Source organism: Lycorma delicatula, chromosome 5 (assembly GCF_047948215.1).
Source record: "Lycorma delicatula isolate Av1 chromosome 5, ASM4794821v1, whole genome shotgun sequence".
In the NCBI taxonomy this organism is placed as follows: domain Eukaryota; kingdom Metazoa; phylum Arthropoda; class Insecta; order Hemiptera; family Fulgoridae; genus Lycorma; species Lycorma delicatula.
This window is the reverse complement of record NC_134459.1, coordinates 82,726,520-82,748,617: the sequence shown is the minus strand read 5'-3', so window position 1 is coordinate 82,748,617 and position 22,098 is coordinate 82,726,520. Positions and strand designations below refer to the sequence as shown.

The following is a 22,098-nucleotide window of genomic DNA, read 5'->3' as shown; positions in this document are numbered from 1 at the left end:
CGGTTAATGAAGCCACTGATGTTTTGTCACTTAGGCGTGGTAGTAATAACGAAATGATGATAAAGGTGTAAAACGTTAAGGCGGCAGAAATCTTTAAGTCAGTATTACAGACCAAGGCCGAAGATTTTCAGGTGAATCTTCGATCGAAGGCTGACCGCCGTACTGTAGTACACCTTAGTGATATGGACGCCACGACGGAGGAGAGTGATGTCAAGGAAAGTGTTGGAGCCACCCTTGGCTGGGAGGAGGAGTTTAGGCTGACTTCTCTTCGTCCCGCCTTCGGATCCACGCAAAAAGCTACATTAATTATGCTGTACCAAGCAGCCAAGAAGCTAACCGAAAACAGGATTCGAGTTGGATGGGTGCAGTGCCACGCTGTTATTTGGGATGCTGAGACGAGATGCTACAAATGTTGGGAGGTTAGCCACGTGGCCTCGAATTGCACCAGTGTGGATCGCACAACCTTATGCTTTAATTGTGGAAGCCGGGGCATAGAATGAGGCAGTGTGGGGAAAAGGCTAGTTGAGTGCTGTGTGGCTCGGTGGACCACTGGTTATTGAGCAGTGCTTGTCCTAAAGGGAAATGAAGATTCTTCAGTGAAGATTGATCGCGACGTGTGGGGGGACAGCTTCAGGATAGTTATGGGGCGTTTTGGACGCCGTTTCCCCACTCTCACAGCTGCCCAGGTCTTGGAGTTATTCGGCACTCTCTTCCCCCAGCATGCTAACGATCTCCCGTTGTTCGAGATACATGAGCTTTTCGCGGCTGCATTTGATATGAAGCCTCATAAGAGCCTGGGACCGGACGGGATCCCGTCGGAAGTTGTGAAGATCGTCACAGAAGTCGCTCCGATTCCTGTCCTTAATATCATGAACTATATGATCTCTCTGGTTGATTACATACCAGACAAGTGGAAGTTCTCTAGATTAGTATTTATCAAGAAACCTAGTGGTCCTGGTGAAACCACAACTTACCGATCGCTGTGCCTAACGAACAGCTTTTGTAAGCTGTTCGAAAGGTTACTTGTGGCTAGGCTGCAACAAGAAGTCGAGGAAAGAGGCGGTCTGAGCGACATGCAGTACAGCTTCAGGCAAGGTTGTTCTATTATGGACGCTGCGAAACACGTCATGGATTTGGCCAATGGGACTCAGAGTTCCAGGAGTATTCCGGCTCTGGTACTGCTGGACGTCCAAAATGCTTTTAATTTTTAATTTAATGGACGTCCATCTACAGAGCCCTGGACAAACTGCACATTTCCCCTTACCTTCACTGAATTTTACAGAGATATCTCCAGTGCAGAAAAGTGGTGTACAAACTGAGAGACCATCATCTGTCTTTCGATGTACAGGGCTCGGTTGCTGGGCCAGCGCTGTGGAACCTCGTGTATGATGGTGTACTTGGAGTGACTTATCCCGAATGGTTCTCAACTGTTGCATATGCCGATGATTTAGCTCTCGTAGTAGTTGCCAGTAATGAAAGATATGTTATCTCAAAAGCGAACAGTTCGTGGCCAGGGGAGTTCCCTGGCCACGAGCAGTTCCCTGGCACTCAATTTTTTTGTTTTTGAAGAACTCTTTTGCTTTCTTTGATGTATGTCATGGTGCAAGGTCCTGTTGGAAAATGAGCTCTGGGTTCTTCTGCATTAGTGGGACTATTTTTCTTTGGCAATGTATTAGTCTGATTTCATCATCCCATCCACAGGCATAAGTGCTCCTAACCCTTCATGTGTAAAACATCACCAAAACATCTTTTTGGCTGGGTGTTTGGTAGCTTATTGCAGGTGTGCTGGCGTAGTTGTCTTTTCATCTGCTGACTTACGAATGTAGGCTATTCTCTACCGTTGAACAAAGAAATGAGTTTTGTCTGAAAAAATAACTTTTTTCCACATCTCAATAGTCCATTCTGCGCGATGGCCATGAGGGACACTTCCGTGTTTACCGGGGACGCTTCCTGTATAGGAGGGCGGACTGGCGGACTGTATAGGAAATAGAGACCCTTGGGCGTTGTGTATAGGAAAGATGTCCTCTTGTCAACCCGCGAGGGTGTGGTAATTGATAAGGACCGTGTCCTTAACATTTTGCTGAATGATTTGCTCCCGATTGAATGCTCCCGAACACTATGGTGGGTGAGGTTTCATACCACCGGCGTGTCAGGCGGGAAGTCGCGATTTTCGAGACCGACTTACAGCTTTCTGAGATACTGAGGCGGAAGTGCGCCAGGTGATCTGTAGTATGGCACGACACAAGGCCTCCGGATATGATTGTAACACAGTGGAGCTCCTCGTCCGAGCGCTTCCAGTAGTCCTTGGTCCTCTAACTAGAATATATAATAAGTTGCTCTTCGCCGGCCACTTTCCGACATGTTGGAAGTGTGGAGACTTGGTGTTGTTGAAAGGTGGCGACAAAGATCCTACTGTTAGTTCTTTCCGTCCACTAACGCTCTTGCCCGTGATTGGCAAGGTTTTTGAGGAGGTCCTATATTTGCTTATTAATGTTAGTTTGGCCACTGATCATTTGCTAATGGACAACCAGTATGGTTTCCGACCGAGCAAGAGCACTGAGGATGCCATACTAAAGGTGATGGATATAGCTTCCTCTAGTCAATGTAAATATGTATTAGGAATTTTTCTGGACATATCCGGGGCATTTAACTTATGGTGGCCCCCTGCCCTGTTTCAGATGCAGAAACGTAAGTGTACACGAAATGAATCACGTTATTTCACCCATCGGACAGTTTCCCTGCGTGACGGCGGGTCGGAAGTTCGTAATACCTTAACTAAAGGATGCCCTCAGGGCAGTGTTCTGAGTCCCCTTCTTTGAATCATAGAATTCGAATCGATGTTGCGTTTAAGATTGCCATTTGGTTGTCGTGTCGTCGCTTATGCTGACGACGCGCTACTATTGATTGAAGGGGATTCGCGTAACGAGGTAGAGTTCCGAGCTGCTCGTGCTTGTGGGGTACTCTTACTTTGGAGTCTCCAACATAAGATGATTTTCTGCGTAGAAAAAACTAAAATGATGTTGCTTAAGGACCGATTGGCTGCTACCCAACGAATACGGGTCCGGATGGCTGGTCTCCCCATTCGGTACGTTACAATTCAAAAATACCTGGATATTATCCTTGATAAGAATTTTCGGTTCAAGGAACATCTACAGTACATAGCAAAAAGACCGTTGATGCTTTTTATGGAATCCGTAAAGTCATTCATCTCAATAGGGGGATTGAATTACCGTACCATGCGTATCATTTACAAAGGTTTCAGCGAAGCTATTATGCTGTATGCTGCACCTGTCTGGGCTCACCGCATGACTTTTAGATTTTGCTGCGGGCCCAGCAACTTCTCTTGCTGGCTTTTATAGGCGGTTATATTACAATCTCGCGGGAGGCAATTAGTATTATAGCCGAAGTCAAACCAATAGATATCTTGGCAAATGAGCGTAAGGAACGCTACATTTCTAAGGTAAGTAATCTGTTGACGTCAGAACGAAAGCAGGCGATTGAAGACCGGGGCCTTGCGTCTTCGCAGGTCAGGTGGGACGAATCCCCACAAGTCGCTACACGCATGGTATATTTCCTATAGTGTCTGATTTAGGTGCGATTGGATGGGTCTCCCCCAATCGGTATATCACACAGTTTCTCTCCGGGCATGGCCAGGTTGTCTTTCGGGCGAGTTCGGCTAGGTTTCGTTTGGTGGATTCGAGTCAATGCCCTGATTGCGGGACTGATGATACGATGGACCACGTCCTCTACGTCTGTCCCCGATACGAGGTCGAACGTTCATGAGCTGTTAGGGAACTTGTGAGAATACATTCCTTTCTGGATCTCCGTATTAACTGGATGATCTGCGAGGAGTAGTCTATAGTGGCTGATTTTCTTCGCGCCCTTGCGGTGTGTAGGTCTGCAGAGGGAGTTTAATCGATGTACTCAATCGTGGTAGGATCCCGGGTTGCTAGGGTTCCAGCTTAGGCATTGGATTGCTTGGAGGCACATGCATTGGCATCATGCTACGGTTATATAGGTATTGTTTGTGATTCGATTTGGGGCTCCCGCTGATGGGAGTGGCTGCGCTGCAGGGATATGGTAGCCCGTGCGAATGGGGGCGTGGCTTCCCACCGCCGGTGGCGGTCCTTATCGTGACTTGGTAATGCCACGCGAGACGCCATGATGGGATCGGGTGAGGGTGCAGGGTTTGTACCCGGCTCCTGCGCGGACCAGAATATGGTGTAGGTCTGAATTTCTATGTTGCATAAAACATAATTCTGATTGGTATAAGTGTTGCACTGATTTAACTTTAAACTTGTTTATTTCCCAAGGCATTCACAGTCACGAACGGTGTTGTCAAATCTTTACTAGGCGCGGGGTTTGTGCTTCTGTGGTTTCAGTCTGTTAGGTTGGATGTGAAGTCTATTCTTTATGTTCCTTTGCCCATTGAAGTCTTTTTGTCTTTATAACCTGTGTCAGTAACTGGTTCTTTTTAGATTTCCATACAATCGTTCCCACTGCCAACAATCTTCTATGAACTGTCATATTGGAAACATTAGTCCCACTGGCTCTCAAGTCCCTATTAAGGTCAACAGCTGACAATCGTAGATTAAATTTTGCTTTTTCTTATTGGTAGTCGATCCTGTGTAGGCATAGTTTTCTTTTTCCATCCCCATTTTTCTTCTCTCTTTGGAGAGTTGGAACCTGTTTCCCTTGGAACCTTTTCACGATTTCATTTACAGAACCTAACCCCACATTATACTCAATCTCTCTTTGAGTCATTTATGTGTGTTGGGACATAGCATCAATTTTTTACTGCTTTTGTGGGTTATATCCATTGTATTAACTAAGAACGAAAAACAAACTTATCAGAAACTCAGAAGGTCACCAAAAACTAATTGACAATGAACTATAAAAGCACAAAAACCACTAATCCTGTCTGTATATGAACTAACAACATAACCTGAAACACCAAACAGGAAGCATTTTGCCACAGAACAAAAATTCCCTTTGTTTAGATTAATTTGTTCGCTGTTGTTTATATATTATTTATTATATTTATATATTACATTACATTATATTTTATATCAATCTGTTTTTTTTTTGTTTTTTTTATTTCAGTTAACTCTTGGCTGCTATGTTTGTTTTCTTCTGTTTGAAGAATTACCTAATATGATGGTTGTATGTGGTATTGTAAGTCAAGTGGCTCATCTGTATATACTCAAAACTTTTCCATTTGTTGTAATCTTTTCGCCAGAGTTTATTATTGCTGTAATATTAATATTTATTAATCATTATTTGGCTTTCCAGTACTTCAGTACTGTCTACTACTCTTTTTCAGAAGTAAGTATTAAGAATAGTTTCCTGGATTACAAAATTACTGTTTCATGTTTTTAATTGATGTTTTAAGTTACTTTTATGGTTGTTTATGTAGTAGATTGAATGTGTGATATATTTGTATCATGCAAGTACTTCAAAGTTAGAAGTACAGGTAAATTAGATATTGGTCTGAACAAACATAGACCTTCTTTTTAATACACAGAGATGAATTTGTATTAAGTTATAAGAAAAAAAAATGAACTGAAATGAAAATGAAAAACACTTTAGTAACTTCATTAATTTTATGAAATTAGAAAAAGGTTATACAGAAATTATGGAATTTGTTGTTAGTTACCTTTTTGTTTCACTGTAAATACATGAAATTAATTTTGATCAAGGAGTGGAAAGAAACTCTAGCTTATTTGTTTAAAAATGGACAATAATGCCCCCTGGAGATCTTCAGGCCACAGAAAATTGGGGGTGTTCAGACGGTCTAGGAAGGCGATGGCTGCCGGCCTCTGTGGCGCAAATGTCAGTCATCTCGGCCTTTCACCCGGAGGTCCTGGGTTCGAGTCCTGGTCAGGCATGGCATTTTTCACACACACTACAAAGCATTCATCTCATCCTCTGGAGAAAAAAATTACTTAACTGCAGACCCGGAGGTTAAAAAAAAAAAAGGAAGGCGATGGCTGATTAAAAAAACAGGCAAAAATTATGTTTTCCTGATATTTTAAACTGAAATTAAATACCTACTACACTAATACAAAAAATTAAAGGGACACCTATATTTTACAATAAAAAAATGATAGTATTCAAACTATGTTTACTTTGCAACCAACAGGCTTTGAGAGACGAATAAAAAAAAAATTAAAGCTTGAATACTGTACTTTTTGAAAGTACATTCAGATTTCAAAAATCATCAAATTAAAAAAAACCAGTGAGAAGAAAAGTTTTAAAAATTTTAAAGTTTTTGTTGTTTAATCGTGCACATGGGGAAACAAATTTTTTCAGTAAACTGCATTAAAATCATTTAAAATTTTAAGACTTTAGCTTTAATTTGTTTTTTTTTTTTTTTTTGTATATCTATGATTTTTCTGAACCAAAATATTCCACATTAAGGAGAAAAGGCCACTTTTATCTTTAATGCTGCATATCTTCTGATCTAAGCAACCTATTGATACAAATAAATATGGAAATTTAAGGGTTTTGATTACGCTTTAATGACAGATTGTGAGGAGGTCTTTAATGTAGCGTTGCAGTTTTTGGCTTTTGTTCATTTTGTGCGAGGTATTGAAATCTTTTAAAGATTTAAACTGCAACACGTATCACTGCTCTCAGCTTAACCCAAGATCATGTTACAGTCACAATCATTAAAAATTTCAGTGTCATTGCACAAAATGATCAAAATCCAAAAACTGTAACGCCACATTAAAGACCTCACAATTTGTTATTAAAGCGAGATCAAAACTCTTTAATATATATATAAACAAAAACCTTTTAATAGAACTAACGACAAACAAAGAAATGAAATAAAATACAAGAATAACTACCATGAATTTTGGCTGCTAAACCCAATCATGCAACTGTACCCTGGATTATGGTTGATTGTTAAGTGATTTCTTAGAGCATTCCCATCGTCATATTTGTCTGAACATGGATTGGCTGTAACAATGTTGCTAACAAAAAAGAGAAATTGGCTGCATGTTACCGAACACAATAACTTGGGCCGTTTTTAAGTAAATTCGAGCCTGATATTAACAAACTTGTTAAAGCACATCAGATTCATCCTTTACATTAATGTAAGTGAAATTTTTCAATTGAAGGCTTTATTTTTATTATTGTATTGTTATATTGAATATGCTATATCCATTTATGAAATGGTTGATAAAATTGTAATTTTTTTGAAAGCAATTTTAATAAAAATACTTCCCTATGATGAAATATCCATTTAATTACTCTAATTTAAAATATTAGTTTCAACTGAGAAATAGGATTTGCCATGTTTAAAAACAATAATTGCAATAGCTGTTTTTAAGATGCGCTCTTAAAAACAGCAATTGCAATTATTATTTTTTTTAACAGATGTAAGTTTAAAAATTTTGGGGGCGCTAGAAAACATTTGATTCTCAATGTGGGTGGTGGGTGAAAAAATTTGAAAATCAGTGCATCTATATGCACTGATTCTCAAAAATAAAATAAAATAAATAATATAAAATAAAATATATTTCTACTTTTACATATATTTTTAGGTAAATATTATTTTGATGATTGTAGTTTTATCAAATTCTTTAAAATGATTTAATAAAGCAAACAGTTTATTTGCTTTATAAATGGATAATACAGTATTTAGTAGTAAAATTAATTATATTAATGTTTCAACAGGTGATGGCATATTTTACTCTATGTTTATGGATGGTACCATTCGCACTATTTGTCTCACTTTCTGCTAATGAAAATGTGTTACCAACTGTGACAGAATCAAGACCTCTGCTGGGTAAATATATGTCAATATTTATACATTTTTTTTAAATTTTCTTCATTGCAAAAATTCAATGTTATATTGAGATCAGTGAATGATAGTTACTAACTTCTCCAACAACTGCTAGATCAGTTAGGTCATACTTTTATTTATTACATTATATTCTCTATTTATGCAATGGTTGAAGTTTTTTAATTTCACTTGTGTTATATTTAAAATAAATTTTTTTATGATTTATACACATTTAGAAATTGTGCTTACTATCTGACCTTCAGTATCAAAAAATTGTTAAAAACTTAATTATACTATAAAAATCAACTTCTCTGATTTATATAAATCAGTAATGCATTATGTATTAAATAATATCAGCTTACTATTCTTTTACATTTTCTGGCGATTTATTTAAGAAACAATTTCTGAAAACTCCAACTTGAAAAGGATTACGAAATGAAACTTAGCTATGAAAAAACTTTACAGTCATTTTGATCCATAATTCTTTAAAATACCAAAATGTGTTTTGAACATAAAGGCAATTTTTTGCAAAACAAAATATTTTGGATTTGTATGTTTTTTGCCTAAATTGGTACTGTTAGAACAACTCAAATTTTGGCTGAATTGCTGAAACAAATTTGAGTTCAAAGTAAACTAAAATCTGGTGTTGGCAGTAGATTTTTATGTAAATATAGATTAAAAATCAGGTAGCTGACTATTGTTGACTAATTAACATAATTCTCATTATAATATACTACTTATTTTATAATAACTTTATTGGCGATAGTTATTAACCAAATAATAGTGTGAAGAAATTTCAAATGAATTCTTTAAATTGACCTCCAACTTTGCCTGGCATTTTAATTTTATAATAAGACAGAGTTCATTTTAATTATATTCTTTACATTTAATTTCTGATTATCACTTGCTTAATCAGCTTCTTAAAAAAAAAAGTTAGTAAAAGGCATTCATTTAAGCATTAGCCTAAATGAAGTTTTGATATGTAAAATTATTATTTAAATAAATATTACATTATAAATTGTAATTTTGAGTATTGAAGATTGTGAATTATTACAGACTATTACATGATTTTAATAAAAAGACACATTTTTATATTCCCTCACAAATTTCCAGCTTATGTAGTGAATTAGTTAGTCATCTTCAAAAAAAAAAATTTAAAGGCAAAATAAAGTTAAGCCCAGGCAGGTAATAATGAGAGTAATGCTATCAATAACAATCTGAATTAGTTATTTTATTTTCATGTATTTATTGCTGCTGTGTTTTTTGTTGTCAGTTTAGCAGTTTTTTTTGTTTTTTTTTTTTATAGAATTTAATTACTATTAAACTGTAATTCATATAAAACAAGAACAATGTTTTTGTTTTGTTTTGTAGAGATGATATTGCAAATTTTGTTTATTTTTTTAACTTTGCAATATTAGTGATATTTCAACTTGACTCTGAAGTTTAGAAAAACCATGGTATTTTATCCTTCTATTCCAGTATAAAATAAATGAAAGATGATAAGCAAATATTTTATATTTTATTCAGAAATTATTTTTTTGCATGAAATAATGTGCCAAAGTGAACCCATATTAGTACTTGCTTATTAAATTTATTAAGTCGTGACATAGTAAACAAAAAAAGTATGGACAGATTACTTTATATTTTTTTTAGATCTTTTTGATATACAGGGTCATTCACAGGAACCGGATGTTTTTGAAGTGGGTTGTACTCGGGCGTTCATGGTGGGAGGGGCACGTGGCTGGTGTCTGACGACGTTTCCTTTGTTCATAGCATTTACATTTTAGTCGTTGAAATGGAGCCGTGGACACTAGACCAACGCCTGTATGCATATGACAGTTTTGTGCGAAATGACGAATCTGTAACTGCTGTTCAGCGAGATTTCTGCCGTCAGTTTAATATCCATCGTAATGCAAGTGTCCCTTCTCGTAACACAATATTGCGATGGGTAAACAACCTTCGAACAAGTGGTTCAATATTGAAGAAAAAACCACCGGGTCCCCGACGAACTGCTAGCACTCCGGAGAACATAGAACGAGTAAGGGAAGCCATTATCAGAAGCCCACGCCGCTCTATTCAGAGGCATTCAGCAGCACTTCAAATGAGCACAAGTACGGTAAGACAAATTCTGCATACAGACCTGCATTTCCATCCTTACAAGATAGCCGTCGTGCAGCAGTTAAACAAGCAAGATTTCACGCAGCGATTACAATTTTGTCAACAAATGCTTACCATTTTTGAAGAAAATGAAAATTTGTTATTGTTAATGAGTGATGAAGCCCATTTTCATCTGAATGGCTTCGTCAACAAACAGAATTGTCAGTATTGGACAGAAGAAAGAAACCCACATCAGCTTCACAAGAGACCAACTTCATAGCCCAAAGGTGACTGTCTGGTGTGCAATAGGAAAGGTCGGTGTTATTGGACCATATTTTTTTGAAGAAAATGACGCTGCCATAACTGAACAGCTGATCGTTACATTGCGATGTTGAATATATTTTTCATCCCTGAGTTACGAAACCGGGGAATCGATTTTCAAAATGTGTTATTCCAGCAGGATGGAGCTACAGCGCACACAGCGAGGGCAATGATGGCTGTTCTTCGTAACTTGTTTCCGGGACAGATCGTTTCCAGATTCGGCGCCATTCCTTGCCCCCCTCGGTCCCCCGACTTGAGTAGTTGTGATTTTTTTCTGTGGGGGTTTCTGAAATCGTGTGTGTACGGCAATAAACCGCGTATAGGCGTGGAGGACCTAAAGATCGCAATTCGTCATCACGTCACCCAGATTGATGTAGACATGCTGCAAAGAATTGAGGCCAGTTACCGTGAAAGGCTACAACAATGTATTGCCCAAAATGGACATCACTTGCCGGACATAATTTTTTGTTCATGAGTAAGTAACAAATGCTTTGATTTAACAAGTGTTTCAGTACCAATAAAACTTTTTTAAAGTAAATATTCATTTTTTTATGATTATTTTAAAAACATCCAGTTCCCGTGAATGACGCTGTATATGCAAAAGCTCTTCTAATAAAAAGAAGCCCTACTGTAATTTTTGGCACCCAAATTAAGTTGTAAAGTTGGTGGTGATATGTTATGTAATTTGAGCTGGATAATAGGATTAAATAGGTTCCAGAACTGTAACTCCAGTAGTTTTTAAGATATCCATTGTAAAACACAAAACTCTATGTCGAAAAATAAGTTTTTTTTTTGTTTGTAGTAGCTTTGTTAAATGATAAATGTAGAAAACTTGTAGAGAATTTAATTCTGAGAAAATTAATGTAAATACAGCCAATAAAAAGTAAATAAAAGCTTTTAAAAATTTGTTTTTTATTGAAACAAAACGGATGAAAAATAGACAGAAATTAATATTATTCTTTCTGTACCTGATAAACACTATTCTTAATACAGCAAAACAAAAAATAAAATACATGAAATGATAAATGGTAACAGAATAACAAACCTCAGATACAGTAATTGTTTGAGATTTCCTCCTTCACAATGTACCCAGCACTCTGCCCAACATAAAATATTTCCGGTGGCTTTCTGTATCATCAAGATTATTGTTTGTATAAATTCAATAGTATTTCATATTTTAATGAGTAACTCTTCTTTAATATTAACTTTTTGTTGGTGTACGTCGTTCTCATATGGCCCCAATTGAAGTAACCTAGTGGCGTTCAAGTCAGGTGATCGTGGTGGTTTATCAATTGATCCACCACATCCATTCCAGCCTACGAAATTAGCATTCAAGTGAGTTTTAGCTACTAAAGAAAAATGTGGCATTGCACCATCATGCTGTAAAGTCATTTGCAATTTGTAATTTGTAAAGATGCATCCCCCAAAAGAGCTGGAAAATTATTTTTTAAGAAATGAACATATGCATCTCCTATAAGATTTTCATTGAAAACAAATGATTCCAGAATTTTTTCATAAATAATGCCACACTAAATATTAATGTAAAATCTGTGTTGGAAACTAATTTCCACAGTACAATATAAGTTGACTTTGCTCCATAAATGACCATTTTTAGAATTGAAGACTCCGTTTCTTGTAAAAGTGGTTTCATCAGTAAATAAAATTGAATTTACTAATCAGCATTGTCTAGAAGCCAATGACAGAAGTTTAACCACTAGGGATAACCTGTTGGCTGCAGATTTTGAACCTTCTGCAGGTAGAAAGGATAAAGACTTTTTTACCATAGGATGCGCCACACTGTTTTTTGACAAACCAGTGCAACATGATATCCACCTCGTACTAGTGCCTGGGCTACGCTGAATATGCTCAGTCACACAATGTTGATCATTAATACGATGAAAATACTTTGCGTTCAACAGAAAACAAACCCGTTTGAAATGAACCTTTCATTCATAGATGCTTATACACTGAAGAATGTGTTAACAAAATACTGTACAAAGGATGTTTATTATGTACAGAAAGAATAATAGGATTTTCTGCCTATTTTTCATCTGTTTTGCTTTGATAAAAAACCAGATTTTTAAAAGTTTTTATTTACTTTTTATTGGCTGTATTTAGATTATTAATTTTCTGAGAATTAATTTCTCTAAAAGTTTTATTATTAAATCTTCCACATTTATCAGTCATTTTACAAAGCTATTGTACTGCATACCTAAAAAAACTTGTTTTTCAATTCTGAGTTTTGTGTTTTACAACGAATATCATAAAAACTTCTGGAGTTACTGTTCTGGAACCTGTTTTATCCAATTTCCCAGATCAAATTACATAAAAAATCACCAACTTTATTCCTTAATCTGGGTCCCAGAAATTACAGTAGGACATCTTCTTATTAGAAGAGCTGAAATCCAGATGAAATTTTTCGTTAGCCATAACTTGAAAACAAAGAAAGCATTTCCAGAACTATGTTTATATGAACTTGTTTCATTATTTTCACCAATAAAACAACTCCTGAAAGTTTCTTCATGGTACACCTATATATATATATATATATATATATATATATATATATATATAGCTTACAGACAAATAAACAAAGAATTTAAAGCTTTAGAAATCTTTAAAAAACAATTTTTTTATAATTGATTTTAATAAGTTTTGTGAGTGAATAATCTTGTAAAAAATATATATATACAGAACAGCTGGAAAGTCACTGTACCCTCTAAAATTGAACTAAAAATTTTAATGAGTTGTAAATGAAAGATGTAATACAATAATGAATTATTTTATTTACTCATTTGTTACATAGTATTAATTTTAATGGTCCAGTGGGTCTGTATGTTTGTCCTCGTGTTGCACACATAATTCTATATGTTGCCATGTCCTCTGTGACAGAGCATTTCTGGTGTTATATTATGGAAGGCATCCCCACAGCATCACACAATTCTTCATTTTGTGTTGTAGTAACATGCCTTAGTAATTCCCCATAATGAATTGTCTGATGTGGTGAGATCAGGACTTCATGGTGGCTATAATAATGAAGCTGATGATGCTGGAGTACCGTGGCCAATCCAATGCCCCGGAAATTTTTCATTCAGAAATGTGTGGACTGATAGAACAAAATGTGTAGGTGCTCCATCTTGCTGCAACCATACTTGTTCCATGAGATCCTTCCTTTGAAGCTGTGGTATTAAGCATGTTTATAACATCTCTAAATATCTTTGTACATTCACTGGCACATCAAAAATATAAGGATCAAACAAATGATGAGCTGTCATTCCAGCCCATATCATGACATGCGGTGGATTTCTTTCCAACTCTGTCGTGTAATAAGGATTTTCTTTTGCCCAAAATAACACATTTCTGGCACACAAACTGCAATAGATTGCACATTAGTCAGTAAAAAGCACCTTTTACAGTGCACTGCAGCAGGTAATTTTTCTAATGAAGCCCAGCAGGATGCAGCACAATGTTCCATGTCTGCATCTTATAGAACATTGATGAACATCAGACGAAATGGTGTAACTTTCAAGTCCGTTTTCATATTGTCTTGCATTGTCATCTGTGGTATGCAGAGTTCAACTGACATTTACAAGTTGATTTCATTGGGGATTGTTCAGTGGATACTGCAACAGCAGCACTTGTTTCTAACCGCATTAACTTTCATCCACTCTGCAGCCTACCTTTAACACTGCCTCATTCAAAATCACATTTTTCCCAAACCAACATTGTTGCTTTTCGTGGTGGCGGCTTTCACGTTGCCAAAACATATCACTAATTAGCTTCATTGTTTGATTTGTCACTAACCACTCAATGCTGTAACTACTTGTCTCAGTCATTTTAGCACAATTGTCTTTTTATCGAGTAAGTGATATTGTAAAAACTGTTGCCAACCAACCCCAACAAAATTACCCTATGTTCTAAACACATATTTTTCATTAACTTTAGGGAAGTGGTGACTTACCGGCCGCCATTCTGTATATATATAAAGACTTTCAGCAACAACAAAAGTATGCATATGCCTACAGCTGCTCAACTGAATATAATATTCATAACCTTAATTGTATTATTTGGACATTATCCATCATTGTCGTCAATACCATTCAGTTTAAACAGTTGTCACTTTTAAATTTTTGGGTATAAAAAATAAGGACCTGCCCATAAATTAGGATAAAATTAAAATTTTCCTTAAAACAATGTCACATGTCTGTTATGTTTAAAAGATTTTATGTGTATTTTTTTAATGTTCAAAATAATGCAAAATACCTTTAAATTAGCCAAAGAATAAATAATGCATTCACACTGTTTGGATATACTTGTTTATTTCTTGAATTTTATTTACAGAGTTTATCACAAAGTTTTTCTGGGACTTTCGTAACCTATTCTACTCATGAAAATAATGTAAAAGGTTCATATACATATATGTCCTGAAGTGCTTCATTTGCAAATTGCAGCTAGTGAAAGATTTCACCCGCATTTCAGCTATCCCAACGAAATTTTAGGATGTCAAGTAAGGGACAGAATGAGTTATTTCTTATTGTTTTTGACCTGAAAAATCTAATAAAATAGGTCCCAGGACCATATATGCAGTAGTTTTTGAGAAATCTTGGGTGAAAACCAATAAATTGGAATAGAAAACCCTGTTTTTATGCTTGACATACAAGTGCCTTGTTAAAGGGTAATAAACTCATAAAATTGTTTTACAAAACATGTAGAGAATTTAATTTTGAACAAAATGGTTTAAGTTAAGATGAATAAAACAAAGAAAAATTTGGATTTTACTTAGAAACAGTACACTAGACCAGAGTGCATTATACATACCAGTACCAGTTTATAATAAATGTTCAAAAATGAAACTGTTATTTTCAAAACATTTCTTGCCACGCTTCTACTGCTTTTGTTGTATTTTTTTTTAGTTCTTCACGGCTGTACTTAAGTTACTTAGCTTTATGGGCTTTATCTATAATGTGGACAATTAATTCCTCACAAGAATGTGGTTTTGTTTTGTATACAATGTTTTTCATCCTTCCCCAGAGATGTAAAAATCTAAAGGTGTTAGATCAGGCGATTGGTGGCCAGGAATGTGGACCTCCATGACCGATCCATTTCTCAGGGAAATGATAATTTAAGTGAATGAAAACAGGACAAGAGAAGTGTTTAGCTGCACTATTGTGCTGGAAGTATACTTTGCATTACATTGCTAGAGGGTCATCTTCAAGTAGAAACAGCATTTCTTGAAGAAAGTGTAAGTAAACCTCATATTGGTAATATGAACGGTCCAAACAGCTGATTGTGAATAAGGTCACACCATACTTTTACGCTACATCAGTGTTGAAAATTGCCTTCCACCATTTCATGAGAATTTACGTCTGCCCATGTGTACTCATTGCGCACCACTACCTCGAGTGAAATTTGCCTCGGCAGTAAACAAAACACACTTGTATAGATGTCTATTTGTATTCCACAAATTGCAGAACTCCAAGCAAATCATACTGTCTCTTGGGTGTAGATGTTGAATTGGCTGTTTATGATAAGGAAAAACTTGTTTTGCTTACGTGTCCTCCAAACCATTGAATGTGAAACTTCAGTCTGCATACTGATACTTGGATTGCAGTGAACTGCATTGATACTAATTTCATCAATAATAGCATCAAGTTAGACAAATCATTCGTAGCTGGTACGAATACTAGGTAGTGAACTTGCTTCCCGAAGATTACAAAATTTCAACCTAATTGTTTTGGGATCTGGAATCCTGCAATTCGGAAAGCATGTTTCATATTCTACTTTAACAGCTGTAGCATTGCCATTACACACCCGAAATGAATTTGATATCAGCGTATTCCTTTGTTGTAAATAAGTACAGCATTACTTCAATGGTAAATCGATCACGTTCAAACTAAAATTCACAAAAAACCTTCACTAACAACAGCACAGTTCACAGTACTTGATATATTTACAGAATGATTTGAACATTAATACAGTATTGTGCATTGTTGATCAGCTGTTATTATTTTATTACCAACTTTGAAATATTAATTTTTCAAATTACATGTACTTTTGTGATGATGATTATTAAAAAAAAAATTATCTAAATAATTTTTACTTATTTTTTTTTTTTTTTTTAAGCAATTTCTAACAGTAAATTTGGTTTTTACAAATTTTTCACATCAAATAAAATTTGGTTTTTGTTTACATTAAATAAGTACTTTTCTGACAAATGTAATAATGAACTGTTTCCAAATAAAATTCATAGTTTTTAACCTTTCTTTGTTTTATGTAACTTATAAAGAATTAAATTCTCTATAAGTTTTTTTTAAAAGTTTATGTTTATTACCCATTTAAAAAAATTACTGTAATCAAACATAAAAAACAGGATTTTTACCCCAATTTATTGGTTTTCATCCCAAATTTCTGAAAAACTACAGCAGATACAGTTCTGGGACCTATTTTCGATTATTCAGGTCAAAAACTATAAGAAATCATTAATTCTAATTCTTAATTAACATGCTAAAAATTTCAATACAATCCTGTTTCACCAGATAGCTGAAATTCAAGCGAAATCTTTCACTAGCCCCTAACTCGCAAACAAAGAATTTTGGGACATATGCTTATATAATATTTTCCATTATTTTCACAAGTAGAATAGGTTATGAAAGTCCCAGGAGAACTTCATGATACACTCTACATATTAATTAACTATAATTTTAATTTTATAATATATAATTTACAATATTGTATCTAATATTTTATATACATGGTGTGTGTGTGTGTATATATATGAGGGTTATTTTTTTTCAAGGTCTGATCGATCACAAAATTAAAACCACAGTGAAAATTTAAAATTTTTTATTTGTAACAAGTTACCTTATTTACCTACAAGAAAGGGTAGAGAATAGGGTAACATAGTTACCCTATTTCTCTACATAGTCGCCACACTGATTTAGACATTTGTCGTAGCGTGGTACAACTTTCCAATACCCTCGTCAGGTTCTCTTGAACTTCTTTGGTTTACTGGGAGAATGAGAATGCATCCACTGTTTGGATTGTTCATTTGTCTCTTTAGTTTTGAAATGGACCGACAATTTTCTCGAATTGCCTCATCCACTCGCTTAGCCAGATCATCAGTTGACACTCGTTTCCTTCCCTGACCGCCTGCATCATGAACATCTGTATGTCCTGCTTTAAAGTTCCTGCACCATTGTCGCACTTTGCTGTCACTCACTGAAGTTTCACCATACACATTACTTATTCGTTTATGAATTTCAGCTGCATTACACTCCTCAGCCTGAAGAAATCGAATTACCGCACGCACTTCACACTTGACGGGAGATGCTATTGTTATAGACATGTTTACATGCTAGCTGCGTGTTCAGAACTAAACTAAAGTGACGCTGCGTGATTGAAGGCCATACTAGAGACACTGCGCAACACATATGCGCAAAGGTTCATCCGATTTTTGCACGGGTTTTTATTTTGCAACCAATCGGACCTTGAAATAAAAATAACCCTCATATGTATATATATATACCCACACATCATTCATATGGTGTATTTACATACATGTGCATGCACATGCGCACACACTCACACACAGAGAGAGGAGAGAAAAAGATCACTATAAAATAGGGAAATTTTTATTTTACCTCACTTTATTTGCAGTTAAAAAAATTACTGCCCAAAAATTTGTAGAGGTTTGACAGCTGATGGTGAGAATTAATACATAATGCCTATAGAAATTTGATATAACTCGCAGATTACTAATTTCTTAACTTATTAATCTTACAGTAATTTTTTTTAGTTGAATAGACAAAACAAACTATATTTAGATTTCCTAAAAATTTAACTGGTAAAAGTATAAGTTATCTTATAAAGTAAATGATTTCTGTTAAAAAAAATTTGCTATTACAAAAAATTTAAAGTAATTAGATTTTTTCCTATTAATAAGCGTTATCTTATAAAGTAAATTATTTCTGTTAAGTAATTAATTTAATAATAAATTATTATTACCCTTTTTATAAAGATTGATGCTAAAATTTCTTCTCTACCCTTCAGAATTACTCAATTTGATTTTCTCTTTTCTTTGTTGAAAGAATATTTAAAGAAACCTTTTGGCGGTATGTAGAGAAATAAGGACGTATTCATGTATGAAAAAGTAATGGAACAGCTAGGTAGTACCTAAAGTAAATTGTTGTGCCAGTAAGAAAGTACGTAGCAATGTGAGGTCATTAATTTTACTGCATCTCTCGTATTTTTCATTTCTTTTTTATAGCTATTTCTAAACTGATGAATCTTCTGAATATTTATGTCAAGTATTATATGTAGCACCTTATTTTAAATGCTATTATACAACAGATTTTTTTAACTATAATCAGTCATTGTAAAGTTCATAGTTTAAGTGCGCAGTGTTGTTAAATTAGATATTAATAATTACTTCGGCTGTAAAAAATAATTTCCTTTGCTTTTATTTTGTTTAATTTTTTTTTTTTAATGATTGGTGGTCACTTTTATTTGTGTTAATAAGTAATTACATCTTGCTATGGATTCTGGGACCTGGAAAGCATTATTTTCAAAGTCATTTCAGATAGCCATATAAAAAATTATGTTGATTCATTAAAAAGTAAAAGCCTAGCGTTTTTATCACAAATATTTTTTTATTATTTATATATTTTTAATTCTATTATTTATTGATGAATGTTGAATATACTGTACATTGATTTCTCTTACTTTATTCTAAATCAAAAGCTGACGCTGTATTATAAAACTATTTTCCAGGAGGAGATAATGATGTTGTGAGCAATTACTTTTCTAAAAAGGGCAAAAAATACGGCTTATTAAGTCTATTTAATTATCTAAAAGATACACTTCTTGTTCAACGCAGTAAGAAGACATTCTGAAAACGTTTAAAACAACCCAGCAGATTTTTGTTTACTTACTGCCAGAGATCCAGCACATCACATTATTTGATATTTGAAAATTGTTGGTAGCTAACAAGAATGAAGATTTTTTTTAATGCATTTTGTTAGACATGTATATATAAATTAATGTACAAAACTATTAACGTATTTATCGCATATTTTGTAATTGCTTGTATAACTGGAAAAACTACATTAAGTATTATTTTAAATATATTTTATAGAAGTTTGATTTTCTAATTGTAATTTTATAATTTGCAAAAATTGTATGTGTTAATGTATTTATTAGTAGTAAAAATAACTTAATTATGTTTTATATTCATGTCTGTAAATATATCGTGTATAGAATCAATTTTATAATTTCTGTTTTATTTGTAATCCTTTCTCACTAGTTAAAGAATGCAGGGAAACCTAACCGTAAAAAAAATCCCTATACTTGTTTATCTAACATATTTATCATCCAGACGGCCATGTCACTCTCATGATATCAGCTGTAAAAGTACCATTCATGACCAGATTATAGCATTAGTTTTCAACCTATAAAAATTAAAGCTTATCAAGATGTAAATTTATAACCAAAAAACCTTCTATGTTTTGCAAATTGTGTGTAAATTTATACGCTATCATTTCAGTCAGTGTAATAGAAAACTTAATGTAATCACCCACAGAGATCAATTAAGGGATTTGTTGGCCTAATTTCACAAGTATAGTTTATCTTTTTATAGTTTCTGTACAGGTCATTCTTTTCTTTGTACATTCAATCTCTCATTGTTTGACAATATGTGGTAGTAGGGTTATGTTTTGATTAATGAGTACACAATTTTTTTTTAACAATTTAAATGCACTTTCTTATACTGTTGTGATTTTTTCTTAACAAACTACATTTTTCAAAAATTAGAAAATAATGAAACAAAATTTCAGTCACAAAAAGAATCTCTCAGTTAGGTTAATTTATAAAAAAATTAGCATCTTTAAATAGTGTAAATTACATATGAATATACAGCTTGGAAAGGGCCTTCTTGCAATCTGACTATTGCATAAGCACATTAGAAGACTAGCATAGAAACAACATAATTCTTTTCTGATTAGTTCTTCCTGTATAATGATACATAATTATTTTTAGTCCCTAAAAAAAAATAAAAACTATATGTTTTTTGATTTTCACAAAATCTACTTAAAAGAAAAAGAAGAAAACACTTGTTTCAGTACTATTTTTATTCTCTTCTACCAGCTTCACACTCTATAACCACAAATGTAGAGTTAATATTCCAATTTATAACTAATAAATAATAATTCCATTATTATTTATCTGTAATTCTTAATCACTTTCTTAAAATATTATTGGATGTTATTACATGGTTAAATATCACAAATCAGCTAATATATTATTTATCTGCAATTCTTTATCAGTTTTCTTAAAATACTGGATGTTACTGCATGGTTAAATATCACAAATCAGCTAACACACAGCAACTATCATTAAATAAACATATGAAAAGAATGCTGTACACTTTTTTCTCTATCAGAAGAGACCATTTGCTTAAAAATAAAAAAACCGGAAATAAAACCAAATCAGGCACATAATTTGATTTTGCAGTCATGATACGAGGTCTGTAAATAAATAAAGTAATGAGTCTGGTTTAGAAAAACTTTTTATTTACAATTCAGTTATACATGGACTCTTATCGCCTTTAAAATAGTTCCCTTTTTTAAAGCCACACAACGCTTCAAACTGTTTTCCCACTCATCATAGCAGTGTTGGAACTCAGAAACAGTAATATTCTTCAAATGGTTGATTACATTTTTTTTATTTTCTACTGTTTCAAAATGATGTCCTGTGAGGTGTTTTTAAAATCGGGAACAGGAAAAAGTTGGGTACTTGTGTCAGCTGAATAAGGTGGTTGAGGAACTACAGGAATGTTTTTCTGTGCCAAAAACTAATTTAATTGAGAGTACAGTGTGACAAGGTGCATTGTCATGATGCAACATCAAGTTGTCTGGAGCAACTTTTTCTGCAGTCTTTCAAGAATTTCTTGGTAAACATATTGATTTACAGTCTGTCCTGTAGGCAAAAACCCCTTATGGACAACGCCATTACTACTGAAAAAACAAATTATCATGGTTTTGATTTGATTCATGATGCTGCATCATGACAATGCACCTTGTCACACTGCACTCTCATTTAATGAGTATTGGCAAAGAAAGATATTCCTGTAGTTCCTCAACCACGTTATTCACCAGACTTGAGTTCCTGCATGTTTTCCTGTTCCTGACTTTTTATAAAACACTTCAAAGGACACCATTTTGGAACAGTAGAAAACATTTTTTAAAAATGTACCCAACCATCTAAAGGATATTCCAGTTTCTAAGTTCCAACATTGCTATGAAGTGGGAAAACCGTTTGAAGCATTTCATGGCTTCCCAAGGGAACTATTTCGAAGGTGATAAGAGTTCACGTATAATTGGATTGTAAATAAAAAGTTTTTCTGAACCAGTTTCATTACTTTATTTACAGATCTCATATTATTTTTAGGCAAATTTTTACTTATCAGTGAATCTTCCAATTCAACCAATAGAGTATGTTACATTCACTTCATATCATCTTAACATCATATCTTCATATCAAATTTAACAACTTAAGATAGGTTTTAATAATTTTGATTTTTTTTAATATTAAGAAGTTAGTATACTCAGCCAAGATAAAAACTCTATTTCTTTTGATTTGCTACTTTTAATTCTATTTATTTTTGAATTGAAATGCATGTTAATTACAAGTGTCTACAATGCTGAACTGTTCACCTTCAATATGGCTTTGAATATCTTTAATTCAAACACTGTCACATCCTTACCTGTAGCAATTCATATGTAGTATACTCTAAGCTTTAGAAGATTTGTATTTTGTATTCTATCAGGATTGACATCCTATCATCACCGAAATTCATAATACAATTGCTGAGTTGAATCGTCACAACACTTAAG

General features: G+C 34.1%; 1 protein-coding gene across 1 annotated transcript in view; it reads left to right on the top strand.

Moving 5' to 3' along the window:
* LOC142324465 (protein TEX261) overlaps positions 1-19,476 on the top strand; it is a 34,216-nt gene extending 14,740 nt beyond the window's left edge. Inside the window, exons 3-5 of the mRNA XM_075365291.1 lie at positions 5,104-5,325; positions 7,684-7,795; positions 18,980-19,476. Of these exons, the coding sequence (XP_075221406.1) occupies positions 5,104-5,325; positions 7,684-7,795; positions 18,980-19,101 (456 nt within the window). The 3' untranslated portion in view covers positions 19,102-19,476. The remainder of the gene's footprint in view (positions 1-5,103; positions 5,326-7,683; positions 7,796-18,979) is intronic.
* Positions 19,477-22,098: the final 2,622 nt, after the last annotated feature.